The 24,848-nt window shown below is 30.7% G+C and overlaps 3 protein-coding genes across 4 annotated transcripts in view; 2 read left to right on the forward strand and 1 right to left on the reverse strand.

Moving 5' to 3' along the window:
• LOC111628611 (negative elongation factor B-like) overlaps positions 1-3,738 on the forward strand; it is a 28,836-nt gene extending 25,098 nt beyond the window's left edge. For both annotated transcript variants that reach the window (XM_023372439.1, XM_023372438.1), the window contains exons 9-11: positions 1,020-1,173; positions 3,137-3,432; positions 3,496-3,738. In XM_023372439.1, coding sequence (XP_023228207.1) covers positions 1,020-1,173; positions 3,137-3,432; positions 3,496-3,624 — 579 coding nt within the window. In that variant the 3' untranslated portion in view covers positions 3,625-3,738. The remainder of the gene's footprint in view (positions 1-1,019; positions 1,174-3,136; positions 3,433-3,495) is intronic.
• Positions 3,739-10,774: 7,036 nt separating this feature from the next.
• Positions 10,775-12,290, reverse strand: LOC111628629 (ribosomal L1 domain-containing protein 1-like). The gene is made up of 2 exons (XM_023372459.1): positions 12,174-12,290; positions 10,775-12,089 (listed from the first exon to the last, which is right to left on the reverse strand). Exon 2 carries the CDS (start codon positions 12,068-12,070, stop codon positions 10,775-10,777), a length of 1,296 nt encoding a protein of 431 aa, XP_023228227.1. The 5' UTR covers positions 12,071-12,089; positions 12,174-12,290.
• A 3,214-nt stretch (positions 12,291-15,504) lies between these two features.
• Positions 15,505-24,848, forward strand: part of LOC111628630 (exonuclease mut-7 homolog) — a 56,957-nt gene continuing 47,613 nt past the window's right edge. Inside the window, exons 1-3 of the mRNA XM_023372460.1 lie at positions 15,505-15,583; positions 21,742-22,139; positions 22,255-22,308. Of these exons, the coding sequence (XP_023228228.1) occupies positions 21,759-22,139; positions 22,255-22,308 (435 nt within the window). The 5' untranslated portion in view covers positions 15,505-15,583; positions 21,742-21,758. The remainder of the gene's footprint in view (positions 15,584-21,741; positions 22,140-22,254; positions 22,309-24,848) is intronic.

The following is a 24,848-nucleotide window of genomic DNA, read 5'->3' on the forward strand; positions in this document are numbered from 1 at the left end:
TAACAAAGACTATTGTATCGTTAAAAATTATTTTTTTATTTTGTACAAACAAAATAAATATATTGAAAAATATAAAAACAATAAAAAATTATACTTCAGAAGTTAATTTAGTATCAAAAACGTAAAATATTTGAGTAGCCCAAGACATAGCCAAGATTGCAGCGCCACAGCACTGGCGAAAATTTAAATTTGCCGACTGGAATTCTTTCAGATGACTGACTTTCGGATAATCAACACTCTACTGTATATATATAAAGTTGCCCTATTAGTATATTTAATCAAATTGATGGTGTTTAATAATCAAAATGTAAAATTATATTAACACTATTGTTACCATCATTGAAAGAAAATGAATCTGTGTGTTTAGTGCATTTTAAGAAAGAAAAACAATGCACCAAACATACTGATTTATTTTTCATAAAGTATGTCACTGTTATACATAGGTTAAGCATAAAAATTAATTTTGTTTTTACTTTAAGCAATATTTTTGGAATTATATGTGATGATACAAAAGCTAGTCACTGGCACTTACCTGAGGACAAAATGATAAAAACCATTATAATAAATATGAACCTGGAATATATGAAATAATGCAAAAAAATTTAATTTCTACAATGTTTCTTACACTTTCACTTAGTAATAAATAGTTTCTGAAAAATAACACATATGCAGTTTACCAAAAAGTTCCAAAAGTTCCAGTGTATGAATGATGCAAATTTGCCAATGAATTGTGTCATTGGCATATATGGCAAGGGTCACATAATTCAAAATAGCATCAATTGGCAGCATAAGCATTAATAAATATATTTCTAAATACAGTATCTATGATGAGTTTTGTAATTAGTTTGATTTGTGTATCTTACCTCATTTAGCTATTGTTAATTGTGTTCTCTTATTAAATATTTTGATGTAATAAAGTGAATTACTGTGCTTATGTTTAAATTTTTTTTATTTTTAATATCTATATTTAAACTCTGTTCTACAAAATAACTCATATTAAAAACAAACAAACTAATTAGGTACGCAGTATTAGTGCTAAATTACCACCGGATGATCGTGAAACTGCTATAACAACTATAGAACATTCAGGACCTCCTCCAGATGCATATCAAGCTTATGTTCAAGAAAATGGAGTAGCAAGTGTTTTAGCTATGTATCATGCATTACATACAGGTAAATTATAAAAATAAAGTTTAAAATATTTAATAATTTTTTATCCTTTGTTCAAACACAATGTAGTGCAATCACTCTACCACTTGGCATTTTTTATCATTAACTTTTATTCAGTTGAAAACCATGAAAAACTATTAGGTAAGCAGTTTTTGTCTCACGGTTTGAACAAAGGAAAAACTACCAACACGGTTTCAAGAATGTTAAATTTTTTTGTTAAAACATTTAAAAAAATTTAACATTCTTGAAACTGTGATTGGATTGGAATATTTTAGTTTCTTAAATAAAAACAATAATATTTAAAGGCATCATCCATGTAAAATGAAATGATTCAAGTTCAAACTCCAATTATCTGCAGCATCAAACTTATGACTGAAATTTATGCAAAAAACTTTGCTATTTTACATTCTGGTGCCAGGTTTTATTGATTTTTCTGTTCAGATTTTTATGAATTTAGTTTTTAATTACTCCAATATTAATTTTTTTAAATCCAGATATGAGTTCTTAGGTCTATATCTGAAAATTTTATGTTACTTTTTCAAATTAAAATATTTTGAAAAGACATTCTAAATAGCAACGATTGAACCTTAAAAGAAATTCCAGGATAATTCATTACAAGTTCATTAATCAATTGTTTTCGATCTCTAATGTTTTCGATCTACTTAGGAGATCTTCTTCCTCAGAATTCTTTAAATAGGAATGCATAAATTGGAATGTTTTTAAAAATTATTTAAAATGTATAAACGAGAATTTTTCAACTAATTCTCTCAAAAATATAAAATAATATTTTATATCAATTAAATTGAATTTAAATTTCTCCAAAATAATTTTTAATTTGACTGCTTCCTTGAATATAATGATTGCCATGCATAAGATACTTGTCCTTCCTCTTTGAAATTAATGCAATGGCCGCTCTTTATGGATTTGAATATTTCGATTCCAGTATTCTTATTTTGTTGTCATGCATAGATTGTCATATGATGAAAGCTTGGTCTAGATGGACTTGGTTGTCGTCGTCCGTGGCATATCTGGCTAGGGCGGTGTTGTATTTTCCTTTACTGATATACTTGTGTTCAGCCAGTCTTATTTTGAGAGATCATATGGTGGTGTCATTGTACTCAAGATTGTGCTGGAATCTATTGTCTCTCAGCGTCTCTAACATATAATGTTAGATGAATTGCACAACTAGAATTCACTATTGTATCATCTCAAATTTTATTTTAAAAATATATTAAAAAAAAAAAAAAAGTCATTAGACTTTTTCACATATCTGAAATTTGCACTGAGTTGACCTAGACACTGTATTAATGGAACATAATTACCCAATTTTTGAAAATATATTTCGGTCAGATATTATACATTATTAATCAATTGAATTAATTCTTATTGAAATAGGCAATACTCTCATCTTGTACTTATTTGAGTCAATTATATCAAGAACCATAGCAGTGACTCCACATCAAGTAAAAAGTCACTGAATGACTATATATGTATACAGTACAGGAATTAGTAGGGAGTGTTGATTTCTCTATCTCTCAAATGACTAAAGTAACTCAGAATATTTTGTTCAAAAGATAATTGTTTTCTTAGGTACTGTGCAAAATTTTAGGTTTAGGTTTTTCTAAAAAGGGGTTGCTGAAATATAAGCAATCAAAAATTGCAAAAATTACCAAAAGAATTATATTTTCTTTTGTAAAGATAAGTTTGGTGCTTCAAAGTAAAATGTAGAAAACAACAATAAAAATCTTGCATGTACCACTATCAAGTGCCAAGTTTATCTTTACCAAAGAAAAACTCCAAAAAAAAAAATGTTTTTTGACTATCATCCAAATTGTCATAATTTTTTTTACTTCTCAAATGTTTTTGTTTGGATTCTAAATTACAGCCCACTTATAGGCCTATCTATATACATATATGTGTATATATATACACACTTTAATTCTGATTTTTATATTTTTAAATTTAGCTCGTCAAAGGGATCGTCTTGGTTTAATGAGGATTCTAGGCACACTAGCAAATTGTGAGAAGAATCGTGCCTTTGAAGATCCATTTCTTCATTCTTTAGTAGCATTGTTAATTCCAATGGCAGATGAATTTGCAGCTGAAGACTTTTGTACAGTAGTATTTGATGAATTTTTTCTTACTGGAATTATGCATGAAAATGTTGTTTATCACCTTTTAAAGTTGTTATGGTATGTTCATCTGAAACTACCTCCTAGTCGATCAGATGGAATGATAAAAGCATTGCAGCCTGTTATTAAGGTAAGAGTATTAAATATGTTACATTATTCATATAAAAATTTTAAATATCCAAATTTTTTTTAGAATGAGAATATGCAGTCACTTTTTAATTCATTGCAAGAAGCAGTAAAATCCCATCAACCTGTTAATTCACAACAAAATTTAACGACAGATTCTCCTCTTTTAAATGTTCCTGCGCCCTCTTTTGTGTAGTATTTTATGAAAAAATTTTATATAAATATATACTTTGTATAACCTCATCCTTTTAATGAAAGAAACAGATATTAAAATATAAATTTTCGTCTACAAATACATATCTTCTAATATCAGGACTTATTATACTGGCTTCACAGATAATGCTACCGAGTTTCACAGAAAACAATTTTTTATTTTATTTAATATACCTGATCAGGTATATTAAATAAAATAAATACCTGAAATTAAATAAAATAATATACCTGATTGGGTATATTAAATAAAATAAAAAGTTGTTTTCTGTGAAACTCTGTAGCATTATCTGTAAAGCCAGTATAATAAGTCCTGATATTAGAAGATACGTACTTGTAAACGAAAATTTATATTTTAGTAAGAAAAGGACATTGAGGCATTTTAAAGAAACAAATATTGTTTATTTTAAGATTGTTTTAACTTTACAAATATTATGTTTGTAGCATATCATTGTTGTTAATTATTTATTTTCAAGTGCAAAAGTGATGTCTTTCCTTTTTATATATGCTTCACTCTATGAAGCATTGTTTGCTACTACCCATTCATTAACTTGTTATAAATATAAAAACAAAGTTTTATTTAAAATAAAATTTTAAAGAGTTTTTAATAATTGTAAAATCATACAATTGTATACATTGCTTCTGTATAATTAAGTTTAGTTGTTTTCAAAATTAAAAAAACAATGTATTGTAAATCCGATCAAATATATGTAAATTCAATTTTGTTAATAAACAGTATTGAATTGTATTTAAACTTATATGTATTAATTAAAATATAATAATTGATTTATATATATGTACTGTACACAGTAGAACCCTAATAATCTGAGTTAATGTGAACTGATGCTACCTCAGATAAATGAAAACTTGGATAAAATGGATAGTTGTGACCATTTTGGATTCATAAAGGTTTATTAAAGATGCAATACAGTGACAGACACAACCAACTCTGGTGATGGACTGACAATAGCTAGACATAGATGGGAGATGTGCATTTGGGAAAGAGTGAATGAACTCATCAATATTCCAAAATTCCAACAGTCACCAGCTCCTCTTCCAGTTGATCAGTACACTCGAGGTTAAAACTACTATAGTATTTACAAGCTTGGTACAGTCACAGCAAAACTTTTATAAAATATAAGCAGGGCCGGATTAACCCACTTTGGGGCCCTAGACATTTTCTTCTTACCGGGCCTCCTTCCTCTCCCATAAGAAATAGAGCGCACAAAAAATATAAAACAACAAATAAAACAAAACTAAATAATGTGAAAAACTAACACAAATCTTAAATTTTTATTAATAAAAAATATTTAATATACAACAATAAATTTTAGTTTTTCTAGAAAAATTTGAACAGTTTGTTTATAAATTAAAAAAAATTGAAATTTATTTTATTAAATATCTAACAAAAGTTGTTATGCAATATTATCTTAAAATATTAATTGTTTAATTTAATCTTTTTGGTTAATATTTAAATAATATAATATTTTACCCATGAAAGGTAAATTGAATAATGAAAAAGATAATTTAAATAAAAGCCAAGATAGTTCTAAAAAAGTAAGTATATAAATATGAATAAACTTTATTTAAAAATTCTGTTTTCTAGTCTTTAATTCAGCAAAATTATCAATTATTTTATCGTAATTAATATTATCCAAAGCATTTTGTTCAATGTATAAAACGCTAAAGAATTTAATTCTGATTCACTCAGTGAGTTTCGTAATTTTTTACACGTTTTAATACTGAGAATGACCTTTCACCAGATGCATTTGATATAGACAAAGTTAAATATATTTGCAATAATATTTCTATATTTGGAAATGTTGATACTAGTTTTGTGCTCTTTATAAATTGCAGCATATCATATGGCAATGTTAATTTTTGGCTTTTGCAAATTAATTTAAATTGCAACAATTCCTCGTCCAATTCTTCTGTATCAATATAGCCACTGTACCATTTTTTAACAATGCAGTATTAATTGATACGTCCTCATCGTCGCCGTCAGCTGTTTGTATGAAGAATTTTAAAAATTTCATCAATATCTTTCAAAATAGACAATTTAACCGGGCTCTTCTAAAAACCGGGCCCTAGACATTTGTCTCATTTGTCTATGCGATGATCCGGCCCTGAATATAAGAAAAGTAGTGTATTAATTTACTAGTTAATCAGAACTCAGATAATCTGGGTTCAAATATATTTATAGCAGTATTTATATGTTTATGAATGTGCAATTTTTTTTTTTTTTGTGTATTTTAAATGAAACAATGTGCAAAATATAATACAAGCAGTAACTGGATGAGTAGAAAACTAACAAGGCTATCCAAAGTGTATTCACTGATTTTAATTAAACCCGTGCAATCCGACCTCCATGGCAAATATCATTAGCTAATAAATTGGAATGAGAGAAATCAGATTATGATTTCTAAGTCAAAAATCAGAATCAAACAGAATCTTACCATACAGTTTGATTAATCCTCTTCTTATTACATCTTGCATGTTCCACATCATCAATTGTTAAGGCAGGTTATCTCCACAGAACATCATCTCGTCACAAAACTCTTGTCAAATTTGCATTTTCTTTGAAGAACAGACTGTTTCGAGATAAGTTCGGATGGTGTGTTTGTAATCTTTGTGGTGCAAACCACAAAGATTAATTAATTAATTAACGATAGTCAAACTATTAATGATTAAGTTCCTGAAAATTGTGAAAATTGGGGCCATGCATATTGTTTTACAAAAATTTGAAAAATTACACAATGAATGAAAGTTACTAATAATTTTTAATTAATAAGTAACTACTTTGATACCTCAACTTTTAATAAAAATGAACTTTTACAATATTTTTTGTTTCATAAGATCAATATTTAGAATTGTTAAAAGATATAACAATAATAATAGTAAATAACTCAAAGTATGAATATCATACATTTTTTTTTCCATTTCTGATAATAAATTTAAAGCATGAATATTATTTGCATAGATTGCAAATAATATTCATGCAATAATTAAATGCATAGATTGATGAACAAAATGTAACTAATAATCGAATTTGGTGAAAACAATTATTACAAGGCAATGTAAGGTTTCATTTGAATAAACTTCAGAGATGATTTTATCAGTGTGAGGGTCCCAGACACATCTGATTCCAGCTTTAACGCCTTGTCCCAGTCTTTCTCCGATCCAAACATCGACTACAATCTTGTGGGAAGAAAAACCCAATTCTTTAGCCTTGAGCTTAATGGAATCTGCGATCAATTCGATCCATTCTTTGACCGAATCCCTTCGATAATTTTTATTTTCTAGATTTTCTTTTAAGATGTTTCGGATATTCTGTCTCAACGAAGTTTCCATTCTATTAAATAAAACGAACTTTCTTACATTTGTAACGTCGAACGAATTTTCGACCACGTGCTTGAATTTTTTGTGGCGCTATTTGTTTGTATTTGGTAACCATGGCGATGCGTTAATTAACGCACGGTAAAATAAATTACGCCACCTGAGAATTTTTTTTCGATCTGAAGACGTTTATTAAATATTTTATTTGTTAGACAGTATTTGTGTACATAATTTTTGGCTAAATTCTAGGACCGAATGACGCGGTTGGGACCCCTCCCAAAATGTAGAGCCCCCTGTGCGAGCATAAAAGTCAAAAGGACCATGCCCTACGGGCGACACTAAGCGAGTTATAGCCCTCCAAAGATGCGCCTACGTCACATCCGGTCACGTGACTCCGCGCCAAAAAGGGACGGTGTCACGTGGCCGAAATTTTTTTTTCGGTTTTCCCCATCTCAGTGTTGAAAAAAATCGTCAGTTCCCCCTTCCTTAGCCCCCTACGCGCGTTTCCCCCTGGCACGCGGCCGGCGGCCCCAGGTCTGCCGCCTGCAGCCTTCCGGAGTCGCCATCTGTTGCCTGTAAATACAAATATCTATTATTTTATTACACCTCTTACCTCAGCCGGGATCAAACCCCGGTCCCGGCAGGCGCCGATCCATTTCTCTCCTCACCGGCCCGCCAGGTCGCTCTGCCAGAAACACTTCGGAACTCATACTTGAGCCGTGCTAGGCCGAGGAGCTCACTGCGCATGACGGGCCCTCCGGGCGACCCCCCTCGGCCACACAGATTCAGCGCGCCGCGCCACGCGGCCACCCCCCGCCGTTCAGGTGCAGCGGGCCCGTCGCGCGGCCAATGGCCGGGCGCTCGTGGGTCACTTGACCTACTCTCGGCCCACCGAGGTTTCATAAGCCTTCAGGCCGCCTTCGGGCATTTTCGGCCGGTGTTTGTTACCGCATTAGTTAGGAGTACAAGTCAGTAAATATTCAACAGTTGTGATAATCGATATTTGGGTACTTATGGGTTAAGAGGACGCCAGTTCTAACCTAACCTATTCTAATAAAATATTCGATATTTGGGTACTTATGAGTTAAGAGGACGCCAGTTCAGTGGGTACGCACGTCCTAACCTAACCTAACCTAACCTATTCTAATAAATTATCATGATTATTACCAATTAATTACCGAAGGATACTTGTACGCAAACCCTGGATTATATGCGATTGTTCGAATAACATCGGGCGATCCCATCTTCGTCGTCGTCGACCTCCTGGACATAGCCGAGGAGGAGGAAGCGGCAGCGGTGACCGGCGGTCTTACCCCGGCTTCTCCTAAACAAGATCAGAAACGGGCCAGTCGTCGTCGGGTAGCGAGAAAAGGAGACTCTGCCGAAGGTGAGTGTATAATCTGTTTTGTTGGCTTTTTCCGTCGTCAGTTACAATGTGTTAGAGATAGGGAAATAGAAGCGCGCTCAGTATAGAGCGGCGGCGGCATAGAAAGCGTTGCCTAATTAGCGGCATTTTTGGGGGCCTATATCTCGCGAAGGGTCGCCCGTACGGGCATGGTTCCTTTGACTTTTTTGTTCCTCTCGATATGCTCTACAGCTCTGTTAAAGTCCCAACCGCGTCATTCGGTCCTAGAATTGTGCCAGGCCGGATGGAAAGAGGCAGCCTACCGCTCTGGGGACCTGGGTTCGAATCCGGACGGGTTGAATAATCCCCAGGAATTTTTCGGGGGGTGGTCCGTCCGGATATCTCGGGCCCCGTCCCTTACTACCCGCCCGCCCCATTATGGGCCTGGCTGAACCCATAATGAGCTTGCTTAAAGAGGCACACCTAATGCCCACAGGGCAGAGTTAAAAAAAAGCCCTTATTAAAGTTATCAATACATTAAATAGAAAGGTAATACACAAATGTCAAACAGAATATAGAATGGTTAGAAGCATTAAATAAAATCTTTCAGGTTGCTTATTATTAATAATGAACATTTTCCGTATTTCGTTTGTTCAAAGAAAGGCTAAAGGAATCCGTTCTATTTCAGGCTCCTTACCAGCTGTCGACAATAGAAAGTACTGGAAATTAGTCGTATGAAAAGAAAGGAATCGACAATAAACGGACGTGAAGAGTCATATACTACGTCAATGGAACGACGTAATACATCACTGACAATAAAACTGTAAAATATTAATAGATAGGCCTGGTTATGATTCTGAATGGCAATCATTTCGAAAATCAAACCCAATATTAGATATCAAATGACAGTTTACATAAATATTTTGGATTTCGCCAGATGAGGTAAGAGGTTTTCAATTTGTGAATGAAGTAAAACTCACGTAAACTTCGTTTTTTAATATGGTAAAAAAAAAGTCATTGTTTTATCGTCCATAAATATTCAAATCTAAAATTTCAGTTTAACTTGTAAGTTGGTCGGTTATTATTATTATTTCAATCTTTCTTTGATATAAATTATCTGTTTAAATAAATTACATGTATGGACAAGTAATTCAACCAAGAGAAAGATAAGACATGAAATTACGTTAATCTTTTTCAAAATAAATCGCAAGAAGTAAGGTTGATATCAAAGATAGAAATGAATAATGAAACGGCAACCAAAGTAATTTTAATAGTGATTTATAAAAATTGAATTTATTTTCAACTAGACAGCGCCCATTTTACTCTGGTGGTGAAACTTTCAACTAATTCCCCCCCGTAAATCTCTTCTCAGTTGCATGAATGCATACACGTTTCTTTTAATAAAGTCAGTTTTGAACTGAACAAATAGCAGGAAGTAAAACATCGTTCGAAACTTTTAAACTGTGATCGTGTATGTAATTAAATCTAGACACGTCTATGTCTATTCATTAATATTAAGGCTGGCCCTTGTTTCTAATCAGGATTTTACAGAAAATTAAATTTATTCTAATATACAAAATAAACAATACAACATTCAAAATGTATATTTTGAAGCTTAGAATTCATAATCTGAGGTAAGAATCAAAATGCCTCATAACAAAGTACAGTATTACGTGTGATTTATATGTAAAATGTGTATTAGTATAAACTAGGATTTTGTTTTATATGGAATACACACGTTTGTTTTTGTGGATTGAAAATGATTACATTAACCCATGTGCTTCTCCATCTTCTGACATTAGAAATACAGAGAAGTAGAGAACTACTGAATGCCAATCACCATGGTTTATTAACCATGATGATTAGCATTCAGTAGTTCTCTACTTCTTTGTGCTTGATACAGCATAATAAAACTTTGCTTGTATATTCAGAAACAAGTGTTTAAATAATTTACTTGATACATTTTTTTTTGTTACTTTAAGTTTCTAGGCCTGTGATTCTCAAACTGTGCACCACAGCTGGGGTGACAATTATGAAAGTATATTTTTAAAATGAGAAGATTTAATAAAATATATTACATTCATGATCAATAGCTAGGCTAGGCACTTAAAATACTAGTAATTAATGTAATAGCTATTCATAATTTAAAATACATTAATGTTTTTAACTTTATAGACAAAGAGTGCCAGAAAACTTTTGTTTTACAATATGCACAAGTCAAAAAATTTCAAAAACATAAAAAAAACTATATTCACTGATCATAATGTATTAAAACTATACTTGCAGCTAATAAAACAAAAAAGAATTAATTATTGAATTATGTAACAATTTATTAAAAATTAATACATAAAAATATGCATTAATAAATTGTGTTTTAAAAGTATATTAATCATAACTTTTAAAACTATTTTACATAAAAATTAAATAGTATTGTATGCATATCAAGTTGTTTTCTTCATTTTAATTGATTTTTTACATTCTTTTTCTTTGTTTTTAACAGTTTTTGTTTCTTTACTTTCTTTGCTGATGTATTTTTTAATTTCTGATTTTTTTCATCATTGTCATCCATTTGTTTTAATGTTTTGCAATGTTCAGTCTGATTTTCCCCACTTTTAAGTATCTTCTTTCTGTTTTTCTTTGTTGATGTATCAGCTGATTCGTGTTCTTCATTAGCCTTACGTTTCTTCACTTTTTTCTTTATCGTACTTGATTCTTCATTTTCAACTTGTGTCTCATCATTCATTAAATCATCCTTGGAATTATTTGGTAATTCAGTTTCCTTCTTAGCAATCTTTTTTGATTTTGGTTTCAAATTTGTCTTTTTTTTGCCTAACCGTTTCTTTTTTGTTTTCTTAGATTCTACTACTTCAACCTCTCCGTCGGGATATACTTTAACACGACCTTTAGTTAAAGTAGTTAATTCATCTTCAATTGGTTCGTTAGGAACCACCGATGTTGATAAATCTACTTCGTTTGGCGATTCAAGAGATACATAAAATGGTATCGCAAGAGACTTAGCACATTTAATACGCAATGTTTGGATATTCCGCCAACCACCCTGAACACTATCCGAAAATTTCTCAACAGCAGTAATAATGTTTTTGACCAATTCAGTTTTTGGCTGAGAAATATGACCAACACAAACAGTACAATCAGAACCTTTCCCTTGGACAAAGCAGATACAATAAGCTAATGCATTAGTAATTTCCTTTTTTAAATTTTTAGAATTTATGTTAATTCGACGAGGTATTTTATTATTAGCATAGACAAATTTACCCAATGCCGCATTGACTGAAGCAAGTATTTTCCTGTCTGTTAGAAATGTATCATAAGCATTACATAGTTTTCGTCTCGCTTCATATTCTTTATAATCAGTATTCAATTCACGTAGAGATATGACCGCAGAAATACACGTGATCTCATGTTTTTCTAACAGTTCTTTATAATGACGAACAGTTTCTTCCGGATCAGCACGTGGATTCTTTTTATCCAAATCTCCGGTAATCAGACAAACTTCACCGACTCCATTTTCTAAATTCCAATGTGGTAAGTAAATCTTAACTGCCTTACTTTTAATTTCAGGGATCTTCTTCAATCCAATCTGTAAAAATACTTTTTTCGAATGTTCATCATCTTCCAGCAATTTAGTTTTTCTGTTTTCATTCTCTTTCCATAATTTTTCAACCTTTTTTAAAGCTAAAACAGCTTCACTAATTTGAACTTTCGACACACCAACACGTGAGTCCGCCATATTGTACAACTAGCGCCATCTGCTTAAATTGATTATCGTGTTAACAAATTACATATTTATTTAAATTGATTGTCCTCAAAAATACAAAATAATACAAACTTACTTAAATCAGCAAAACAACATTATTTTAATAAATCAGCTTAATTTTCAGCCATTTTAAATGACCATCATTAGGCTGTTCTACAGGATCGAATGTTTTAAAAAATTTCAACAGAACTTGGAACATCAAACGTGTAAGTAGCGAACAAATTTAAAAACCGAGAATATATGAGAACATATAATGTATTTTTGTATCCTATTTAATTTATAAGTAATAGAAAATTACATTCAAATTATAGATACACAGAGGTTTCATGTAAAGATCTCCATGCCAGGAAAACTGTGTTTCGGTCATTATACAGTACAGTAATTGACAGATGCGTTTTGTCGCGTAGATTTATAAATCTCGGTACTCTTTGGTTAATTAACCAAAGAGTACCGAGGACAGTAGTCATTTTTGCTACTATTTTTAGTAAAATCGATGTTTTATTTCGTAATTCATACATGTTTTAAAATTGAAATACTGAACAATTAATAAACTTACTACAATTATTTTTGAGTATTTCAGGGTTCGCAAAATTTATACTTGCAAACGTTCGTATCCGTCTTCTTCTAATTCGTCAGTTTTGTGCGCTTTCCAAGTCAGAAAATATTATATTTCTTTCTTTTACAGTATTTCGGGTTAAAGTCCAGATACGTATACCGTCATGGCGGCTCTTCTCTGATTCCAGCAAACAGTGGGGACCCACGTTCTAACCTAACCTAACCTATTCTAATAATTTGGTTGGTAATAATTATGGTAATTTATTAGAATAGGTTAGATTAGGTTAGAACGTGCGTCCCCACTGTTTCCTTTCTTTTGTTTGCTGGAATCAGAGATGAGCCGCCATGACGGTACACGCATCTGGACTTTAACCCGATCTATTCCACCAAATACCCACTACTGTGGAAAAACAGTCCGGAATTTTGTTTTCTACGTGTAAATAGACTATCGTATACATTAACGATTCTGTTTTCACCACTTGATTTTACAATGATTAAAGATACTTAATAATTGGTACAAACATAATGCATATACTGTAATCATTCCGATCGACATTCGTACTGGGATTATTTCCTAATTCACCATGTAAGATTCCAATTTCTAGGAAAAACGAATCGCAATTTCTTCGTAATCTGACAATTGCCATATTCTAAAATCAAGTTTAAATCGAATAATATAACAAACTGACTAAAAAGAATAATTACGGCGAACTTTGAAGAAAAAGAAAAGAAAAAAAACATTACAGCATCTAACTTTGAAGTACCGGTACATCACTCCTACCAAGAAATGTAGCTTACATAACCACATTATGTTGAATGACGCAACTATGAAACGTGGTACTATGCAAAGTACAGAGGTGTAGCTACAATGGGCAGTTGGAGCAACTGCTCCAGGCGCAGGGAGCCAAGTTAGAAAGAGCAAAATAAAAACTTGTAAAAACATTTATAAAAATTTTTTGGATTTAATAATTAATCAATTAACTGTTAGATTTCAATCCATTCGACGTTTTAAGTGCTTATCCTGTCGCGACATCTGATAAAAATATTCTGGAAGAATCAGAATTATTACAATCAGCACATCCTTTTGACATTTCGCCAAGTTTTAGACCTCGACTGCTTCGATTTAAAACGTGTTTTTATACTCAGATATAAAAGAAATTACTTCTATACGCGAAGTTGCTGAACTAATTTTAATTCACACAGCAGTCTCAAGTAGCTTCTTCAACATTATTGCAGCATGCCTCTTTTTTTAAACATTACCACAAAACGAAGTATTTTAAAATTAAAATTAATCGAAACTTATTTAGGAAACAGCATGTTACAACACCGTCTTTGCTCTGGCTACTATATCAATTGAAAAAACAATAGCATGTCAACTTGATCTGGAGAAAGTGATTTGCAAATGAGCGAGAAAATAATTTTGAAGTTTGTTTTATGTATTATTAGAGAGGTTGAGGCCGAAGTTTAAACGTGAAAACGTGTACGTCGGACGTTCAGCGCCGCTTTCCTGTAAGCCTAGAAGGTTGGCAATGGTGTTTGGAATGTCGAGCATGATTCCACTGACTATCCAAACACCATTGTAAAACTTCTAGGCTTATAGGAAAGCGGCGCTGAACGTCCGACGTACACCTTTTCGCGTTTAAAACTTTGGCCTCAACCTTGCTATTATGTATTTGTTATGAAACTAAAGTTGCATACATTTTGTTAATAGACTACACTTTGTATAATATGAAGTAAATATTATTAGGTACTCCGTACTTAAAGAATTACATTTTGTTTTATGATTATTTTTGTATTTATTAAATTGAATTTCTTATTGTTAAAATTCCTTAAATTTAAAATAAATTGTTATTAAGTAAGGTTTTAAATCGAAATACAGTAATTAGATATACGTTTATAAGTTAAATGTTCGAAATAAATTTCTCAAGACCTCTTCCGAGGAACAAGGGGCACACCCATTCTACTTGCTCCAGGGCGCTGAATATGTAGCTGCGCCACTGGAAAAGTAGATTGAAAATAAATATAAGAAATGTTATTTTAACATTTAATATTATTCTAGTTTTGAATTTATAACCAAATAACAAGTTATACGTATAATATAAACAACTAGAAGTTGAAATTTAACTTTTTTAACTATACCAACGCGAAAATATGCTAATCGATTTCGATATGAAACATGTATTAACGCTCATTGTTTAAATTCATAATCGACTTTTATAGACGGCCAGATGGCCGAGAGGTTAAGGTGGCAGCCTACCGCCCGGGGGACTCCGGGTTTGAATCTAGACGGGTCGATAAATCCCCACCGCCCTGGGGGACTCCGGGTTCGAATCCGGATGGGTCGATAAATCCTCAGGAATTTTTCGGGGGGTGGTCCGCCCGGATATGTCGAGCCCCGTCTCTAATCACCCACCCGCCCCATTGTGGGCCTGGCCGAACCCATAATGGGCCTGCTAAAACGAGGCCACTGGGCGGAAAGAGTTTAAAAATAAATAAATAAAGTAATTTAATATTGTATAAATATAAAAATAAGTTTTGATTAAAATCGCACAAATAATCACCAATTTTTATATATAAAACACTAACAATTAGAAAAAAGATACAGTATATTTATTTTAAAATTTCCATAGAGGAAAAACCAAATAACAGAGGAAGTCTCAAAATATCGCAGTTTTGTTTTCACGTGAGTTCATAGCCACCTGGTAGTATGTTTTCTTATTTTATGAATTAAAAAAAAAATTAAATAAATAAAGAACGTAAATAGATTTAGAAGGATAAATTGAATTATATTCTATTTTGAAAACTAAATATACCAATAATAACAACGAAACAGAAAAATATATGTTTCTTTTTCTATTTATGTGTATGAATCCCCATAATATAAAAAGTTAATGACAACATAATGTATTTTTTTAATTGATCAAAATTAAAGTAAGTAAATTTAATTCTTATTCTATTATTAAATTATTCATAAAAGATATGTACTTAAAACTTTCAAATTTTGATAAAAAAATTATTTTGTTTAATTAATATTATCTGATGTAATAAACTTACAATTTATGAAATGATTTCAGAGGTAAATTTACCTCTGAAATAATTCAAAAAACCTCTGAAATTGTTTCAGAGGTGATAATTTAAATTAATGTCAACTAAATTAATTAAAATGATGATAAAAGCATTTTGAATCTAAAGTAATCCACATTTTTGATTCTAGCAAAATTCCCTGCTGAAATAAATGTGTCTTTTCTGTTTAATTGGACACTGTTAAATCCTGTAAACTTTCTGTTTATGTTGTATCGAACATCCATAAAATTCCTATGCGTCTAGTTAGCCATTATCTGTACGTTCGTGGTTATTGTGCTAGTTAGCAGTTATCTTTGTATGGATTTCTCTCTACACAAATTTTAAGTATTTTCTATGGCTGATTTTTGTGTTGACAATTGGAAGTTGTGAAAATGGTACCCAATAGTTTGTTTGGGTACAAATGCAGCTGTTAATGAGGCAGTTGGGATCTTAATCAGCGCTGTAGATCATGCTCATACATGTAAAATAAGTCAAAGGAACTAATAGTCAACTTTGCGAGATATAGCCCCCCTGAAATCAGCCTATCTGAAATTTTAAAGACACTCAAAAATGGGGTAAAATTTAAAAGTGAAAAAAATCCAGAACTGTTTCTCAAAGCAGTGTGAAAAATCAACTGTTGTCTGCTTTACTAGAGATGGCCAAAAGCTCATAAAGTGTCATTGCATCAACTCCAGGGCACAGAGTCATAACTGCAAGCTCTGTTAAGCTTGTGTGTTTAACAACCAATCTACAAAGAGGGCAAATATCTCACCAGGAGTCACGAGTAGAGATATGACTCCGTTGACTGTTTTGGTCATCTAGAGGATCTAAAATTTGGGATCCAAACCTCATTTAGAACCGCAACTTTACCATGTTTTGGGTCTTCAACTGTGAGGATTTTGAGAAATTTTTACATCCACAATGCCCCAAAGTGATTGTGTGATGTCCTTAAAGCCTAGACTTAATAATTTCATATTGGATTTGTGTCACGTTATCTGCTGAATTGTCATAAAGATATTCTCTAATTGAGAAAATTCAGAAAATGATCTCATGCATAAGGACTTTATGGTCATTTTCCAGATCATACAAGAAACAAAAATAATTTATGTATGAAATAAAAATTCACCTAAATGAAACATTTAAGAGATAAAGGATACATATTACATTTTCATCATCTGAATATAATTAAAAAGTATAAAAATTTATAGAGTAAACAAAACAATATCAATACAGTTATGGTATTAGAATTTTTTCAATTAATTTACAATTCTAATTATGGAAAATGTTTTATTTAATGAATAATATTGAACACACAATAATAACTAGTTTTTACTGTTGTGGAAACAGTTATCATTTTAAAAATGATTTTATTAATAATTGCCATTTAGAATTTATTGTTTTAATAGTAGTAGTCTTGCAGCAAATACTCTAAAGTAAATAAGAAACTCAACATCACCTTAACACTGGGGGTGAAATCAACACTAAATCTGGAACCTGTTACTGGTGTAAATCATGTGAAAAAACCTTTCTTCACAAACGTTTTCGAACTTTTTAAAATAGTTCTTCCTCGGGTAAAAAATCCGATGGAATGCTTCAAAAATAGAACATGAAGATTTAAAACAAAATCAAATGCTTGCTTAACGAAACCCATTGTGATGGGCATGCGCACTCTTGTGTGGATGGTGATATTTAAAGGTCACCGTCTATAAGGGCCTGCCATGATACAGATAGACTAAGTTCATCCTTTCGGTTGATACAGGTGGATCACATGGCTAGGCTTGTAGATGGATATGGCTTCTAGCCATTTTAGATGTTCTAGGGGGGACATAGTGACGACGACATTGGCCTTGTCGAATTCTGCCTCAATGTCAGGATCAGATGCATAGGTGGCCAGGGCAGTGGTGTGTCGCCTGTGTCAAAGATCCACTTGGTGCTCATGTATTCTGTTACTTAAAGAGTGCTTGATGGAACCAATATATATATAAGGCTCTTGTCCCATCTGTCATCTTTGGGCAACATTGGGCAAATACTCTATAGTATTTGTCCAATGTTGTTATTGTACTATAAATGTAATATATTATTTGTTACAGAAATACTTGTTTCTTTTTCTAGTAACTAAGATATGAATAGATGTGTTATTACAAAAAAGAAAATGCAACATGTAGCTGTTTCAAACCAGCTATAAAATACCATACGTACTTGATTAGACCTACAGGCTTAAATTACCTCAGGCTTGAATAAACCAAATTCCAGTTGCATTTAAAAAATAAACCCAAGTACTTGAGTAATAAGCTATATGTGGATTTATTGGAAACGCACTTTCTAAGATTTGAATTACTGTAAACCAGTGTTTCTCAACCTCTAACTAATCGTTGCCCCTTCAATAAAACCGTTATGTGGTATTGCCCCCTTCACTTCAAAATTCCGATGCCGAGGGCCAGAATACTGCATTGAATAGACTAGTGACTAGTATAATGTTATTTGTTTAATTATTGTACAATATAACGAATAAAATAGCTAATTAATTTTAATATAATGTTTTACTATATCGCCCAGAAAATTGTTTTTCGCCCCCCCAAAATATAAATTGTTACAAATTTCCCCCTCAACATGGAAAAACGCCCACATGGGGGTGATATCGCCCCTGTTGAAAAACACTGCTGTAAACAATCTGTTCAAAATTGTAAATTATTGCATCACATTTCTTGTCATCTGTGTTACTTTCTTAGAATTATTTTTTTTATTTTCATTTAATGACCTCTGCTCACATCTATATATATAAAAACTAATCTCGAAAAAAAAATAAACCCACATATTTAAGTAGTCTGAATAAGCCCATGCCCCCAATAGGTTTTAAAAAATAGATCATTAACACAAAGCACTAAGTCTGAAATAATGAGCAGCTTATTGGGAGGAGCTAAGAATATTCTGAGCTTTATTGAATGATTATTCTTTGCCAGACAATTAGGAAAATTGAAGTTAAAATTAAATAAAAATAAATACTATTTTGATTTTAATTTATTATAATCTTTTTATCTTTAAAAATGAAGTTGTTTAATTCANATTACTGTGTCTTTTTCAGAAGACACAGAAACCACTATGGCCATTAGCTTTTGTTTTTGTTAGGTCATGTAAGCAGTTGTGCGTGCAGGTGCTCGAATTTGGGATGGAGGAGATCTGAGAGACAGTGAGTCGTGTGGAGGAGGTTGGAGAGTTGGTTAAAATTAAATAAAAATAAATACTATTTTGATTTTAATTTATTATAATCTTTTTATCTTTAAAAATGAAGTTGTTTAATTCATCATGAACAGCCATTACAGTCATAAGTGTAAAATTCTCCAAAGCAAAAATGAAGGGAGATGGAGTGATGTAACTAAGCACAGTAAGTCTATTAAAAGTAGTGTTCTTGCAGTGGGCAGAGTCAGAATTACTAAGAATATTGTGAGATTTTGGACACACCCACCCTAATTAATTGAAATTTGATGTCAAAAACAAATTTTTGAAATTAATATTTCTGATTTTAAATGAAAGAATTTTTAAGTTAAAAACAAAGGAAACTGGTAAAAGTCACTTCCTTCTCAATGGAAGTTTGACATCCTTTTTTTTTTCCTTTATCTTTACACATTTTGAGTCACATACAGTCCAGTTACCCCTCTGTAAACCCCACTCATCCTAAACACATGGGAATAATACAGTTCTCTGATTGGAGAAAAACATCAAAAAAGGGGATTCATGAGTATCATTCGGGGAGTACAAAGGAGGACAGACGTATTCCACATCATCTCCATACGTCCAACGCCCATAACTGAATCTCGAAGTTTCTACTAAATGAGTTATTATATGTTAAATATAGAGAAGAATATGTTTATTGATGTGTTTTTAAAGAACTAAGATAAGAACATTCATATTAATCTGAAATACAGAAGAAGATAATCATATTTTGAGGTAGTATGATTTTGATTGAAATTGTGATCTCTCTCTCTGCGATAGTATAATTAGATATAGTTGAAGCTCCATTTTGTATAGTTTTTCTTTGTTTATTAAATACTCGTTTTTATATTAAATTAAGGTCTAAATGTCTGAATCAAAATATTTTATCATCTCCATAACTTTCCAATATGCGTATTAATCTGTGTATGATAAAACTGATTAACTGGTGTCATCATCCTGACGTGGATCTGAATCTCAAGATTTGGATCTGTTTTAAATGTCCTTAAGGCCATCCTTTGACTAGAGATTGGATCTCTTGATCCGAAACCCAGAGAACAGATTTCACTTAATCTGTGCCAATTAAGTAGTACAAATTCTCCGAATCTGTACCCCCGGCTAACTCACAATATCATCCACCATCATTGCATATCTTGATTAAGTCAGAATTCTGCATTATCAAATAGACCCCTTGCAGTGGGTCTATTTGAGTGTACGGTAATCTTAAGACATCCTGGTTAATGTTGAGTTTGTTGTACCTTGTATTGAGTTACTTACCATTTGCTAAATGTCTATAACATATTAGACATAATTAATAATATGTAGTAAATAATAATGCTTTTAGCTAACATTCAATGTATGAAATATTACAAATGAACAAAAAAATTATCCCATTTTATAAAAAGCAATGTAACAATTGTTTTTTATAAAATGGAATAATTTTTTTTTTTAGTAAAAATGATATTTGAACAAGAAACCAAATAGATTGGACAAATAACAATTTAAATTAAACAAAAAAATCATCTTAATCTAGCTGTCATTTTTTTTACACTGTACCAATGTTTTCAGCCATCTTTGGGTTCTAGAAAATAAATTATTTAAAATACAAAAAGCTATAGAATATAAGCTTAGGATAGAACAAGAACAAAGATAAATATTTAATCATATGTTGCTTTAGGAACTCCAACTAATGATATAATATTTATCAGAAACTAATATTTACTTTATCTGTGTGTTTACTTTCTTTGGTTTTATATTTTAAATAATTTTAAAAGGATGATACACACAGAATTTGAACATACAGCAACTATACCTTCTACATTAAGAAATTTTAAAATTCTTTATCAAACAATTAATATTCTATAGCCTGCAGGTGGCCACTTAAGAGGATGAAACATTTGTTAGAAAAACTATTGCAAAGTTAGAGATTTTTTTTTTATTTTGAATGAAATTCGAATTATTTAACAGCTAATTGTAAGTTTATTTTCTTCAAATTTAGATTTTATGGTGTTTTAATGATATTATATTATCAATAATTAGATTTTAGCTAGTTTAATTGAAGTATCAAAATAACTTGCATCATAAATTTTTTGCAATTAATGTGAAATTGTCACAAAGCACTAATAATTGGGTTGCAATTTGAAAAAATTGTAGATCTATAAATTCCCACTGTTGTCCGTCCTTTCGTCTGTGTTTCCTTAATCTCAAGAACAGAGTTAGATTGATGAAAGATGAAACCAGATATGAAAACTTTAGGGGCAGGAGGCCATGATTAACTAACTATATATGAACTTCTGTTTACACTGGAAGTCATGTGATTTCAGTTCAAAAAAGTTCCCCCAAAAGGTGTTAGATAGATGACTGGCACAACTCTATTGTAAGAAAAAGTATGATGTAGGGGGGCAAGACACTACTAATTTAAGTTGAAGGGAATATATTTTAAATATGATTAAAAATTGCAGCCCGGCATTGTGACGATATCACAATAAATAATTGCTCATTATGTAATAATTTATTATTACATTAATGAAAATAATAGATGATATATATCCATGGAGGCCAAACTGTGGTTCTTCTGGACCATTGTTGCCACTTCCATATATCAAACTCCTGTCCCTATTGCTTAGGGGTGGGATATGGGTGTGATTCCTATATATATATATATATATATATATCCTATATATCCTATATGAAATATGTGAAAACCAGATCCTATATGGTGTATGGCTCCTATCATAAGGTTTGGCCACTTGACTGTTTTATTGTAAATTCAATGTAAATATTGAATAACTTAATTAGACTTTGCATTTTTTTTACAGATCCATTAAAGTAAAAAATGTCACAAGAACATATTTTTAAGTGTAATTACACTGATTTAGAATACATGAAAGATGACATTATTAGAATTATTGAAAGAAGTTCAAATTGTTATTTAACTGCTCTAGACTTAATGGTAAATGCTCCAGATTTTTATAAAATCAAATCAAGAATAGCTTATAAGGTTATGTTGATTTTTCAAGAATGGTTAAAAGATAGAAAAAATGCTGACGAACATTTGTTAAATCTAGAAATAAAAATAAAAGCATTATATGCTGTTTTAGAACAATCTAACAGGTCGTTAATTATTCTTGTTTGTGAAATATATAAGATTTCAGAAGATGGGAATAAACTGTATCATATTATTGAAAATCTTATTAGAAATAATCGATTCCCAGAGGTAAGTGAATTATAATATACAGTATACTAAATACATTTCAATGTTTAGTTATCTTTAGTTTAGTTAGTTGATATTTAGTTTAAAAAACATTTTATTAATGCATATATTTTTTCAGGCTGCAATATGCATTATGACATTGAATTTACAAGACAAATTTGAATTAGAAGATGTGAGTACATTTTATAATTATATTTTTATATAAAAGAATATCCAAATTTAATATTATTTGAATATTTAAAAAAGCTTACCTGAAATTAATGTTTAAGAATAAGAACATATATAAATGTAGTTACAGTTTATTAACATAATTTTCAGTAAAGATTAATGTTGATTCAGTGAGATTAAATTTGCAAAATGTTTTTAAATGTAATAACAACCCTTTTTTTTATTGTCAAGATAAAGAAAATAAAATATTGCTTTATTTTACTTTTTACACATCTTGATAAAGGAAAAGTCAGTATATTAACACTGTTTTCATAACCAGTGTGGTGGAATCAGTAAACAAAAAGTTTGATTCTGACTTTGGCAAATTTGCAATGTGCAGCTCTGACCTTACTCTTTTTTAAAATGTCACACTATTATTCCTTTTATAAGAAAGATACCACAGATAGAATAAATTTACCTTAAAAAAACTTTTGAGTGTATAAAGAAACACACCACATCTTAATAACCAAAAGAATTCTACTTTTATTAGTTAATTATAAAAATTGATTTAAATTTAAATATTTTTTAAAAAAGAAATTAAATACAATAAAATGCAAAAAATAATGATTTGATGAATAATGTAATAAATTAGTCCATAAAATAGTTTCTCCCACTCCAGCTACTATGAGAATAGTTAATTTCATTCTGAGGGCTGACTAAACTGAAGTATATAACAGAATTTCAAAATTGATTTTTTTTTCCAAATTTCATATCATCTTGAACCAAAGGGTGCAATTATGCCCTGAGAATTTAAGCCAGTGAATAATAGGAACAATCCTATTAATTGCATTTTGCAGTTTTTCTTCCTCTTTTAGTTTGTTGCAGTTAGATTGTGATCTTGGTTTTACTTTTTTCATTGTTTTTCTATTGACTGTTTTAAGACCAAATTATGTTATCAAAGCCATAATAATCACAAATAACTTGAAAGCAATAGAAGGGCAGTAAAAAATTAATTAGTCAAATTAGTAAAAAAAATTGATATTTAAAGTAAAACATCTGAGATGTAAAAAATATTGTGACAAGTAAACATTATGGCACCTGATATGAAAGTCAGATTTTTTTCTTTTGGAACTTATTTTCAGTAAAGATAAGCTTGGTGCTTCAAAGTGATACCATAAACTTTTACTTTCCAGGTACAATCCCACAACTAACTACCAGTGGTTTTATCCACTCAGCCACTGGTGGGCATTAAATTAATAAAAACTATTTTCTGAAATTATAGAGCATGTCATGTGAGATATGCATAACATTTTGCTATGAAATGACCATTATGGGTTAATATCATTTTGATATATAAATTTATTGAAGTTCAGTCCCATTATCTAAGAAATTTCTTTTAATACTAATTAATTAAAAATATTTTTCTTACAGAACATTTTACCAATACTAAACTTTGAGGTCGGAGTCACTGGAGTTGGAAGAATTTTACCAACTCCAACTCTGCCTAAAAATGTCTGGCAATTACAAACATCCAGTGACTTCACAACACTGTTCATAACTACCCAAAACAAAGAACTAGTATAAGAACTGTAAACAAATAAAATTAAGTCATAACAACCAAAACACTAATTATACTTCACAGGTAGCAATAAAAATTAAACCCATTTGGCAATTGAGTTAATAAATCTGATGTAAAGTATATTCCATTTAAATTTACACAAACTATTTATTTGTTTTTATTTAATATTTGTATCTAAAGCATTCTATAACATTATTGATCAATCAAAATAATGTACTTTTTGTCCTACAGATAATCTGTACAAAAGAACTACATAAATTTGATCTCTGTGCATTAACTTTGAATATTAATTGTTTTAAATTGCCTTTGTTAGAAAATATTTTAAATTGGCATCTTAATGTAATAGTTCATAGAAAAATATAAGTACAGCAAGTCCTCACATAATGTTATGTTATAACATTGAAGAAAGGTAAAAGTACATATGCATCCTTTACAATTATTATTGTTGAATTTTCTTTAAAATAAACCATAAAATTGATTCTATGAGATGGAAATAAATGCTGAAGGTTGTAAACTTTCTAACATTCCATTTTTAGAATGACAATGAACCTGATGAAGATCTTGGTTAAAGATAGAAAACATTAGTTCAGTGACTTTATTCATTTCATAACGGAAATTTAAAGGTTTTGGATGTGTTATTGTTAAACGAGGACTTGCTGTATATCCAATTTTGTTTTTAAATTGATTTTTTTTTTACCTAATTTTAATTTAAAAGTCTGGGAAAAACTCAATTATCTTTTTACACAATTTGTTTTGATCTACACTTTTCAATAAATTTGTCTTTTTAAAAATCATTGTGATTTGAATTCTAAAAATATAAAAAAATATAATTCCTTTTCTAGAAAATTGCTCTTTTAAAAATAAATTATAGAATTTGCATTCAAGATGGTACACATAAACAGAGATACAGAATATTTTTAGGATGCAAAATTTCCTCCAAACATGTAAAAATATCTTTGAAAATTAGTGCACATGAAATAAAACAA

Source organism: Centruroides sculpturatus, unplaced genomic scaffold (assembly GCF_000671375.1).
Source record: "Centruroides sculpturatus isolate CEXI.00-Female unplaced genomic scaffold, Cexi_2.0 scaffold549, whole genome shotgun sequence".
In the NCBI taxonomy this organism is placed as follows: Eukaryota; Metazoa; Arthropoda; class Arachnida; order Scorpiones; family Buthidae; genus Centruroides; species Centruroides sculpturatus.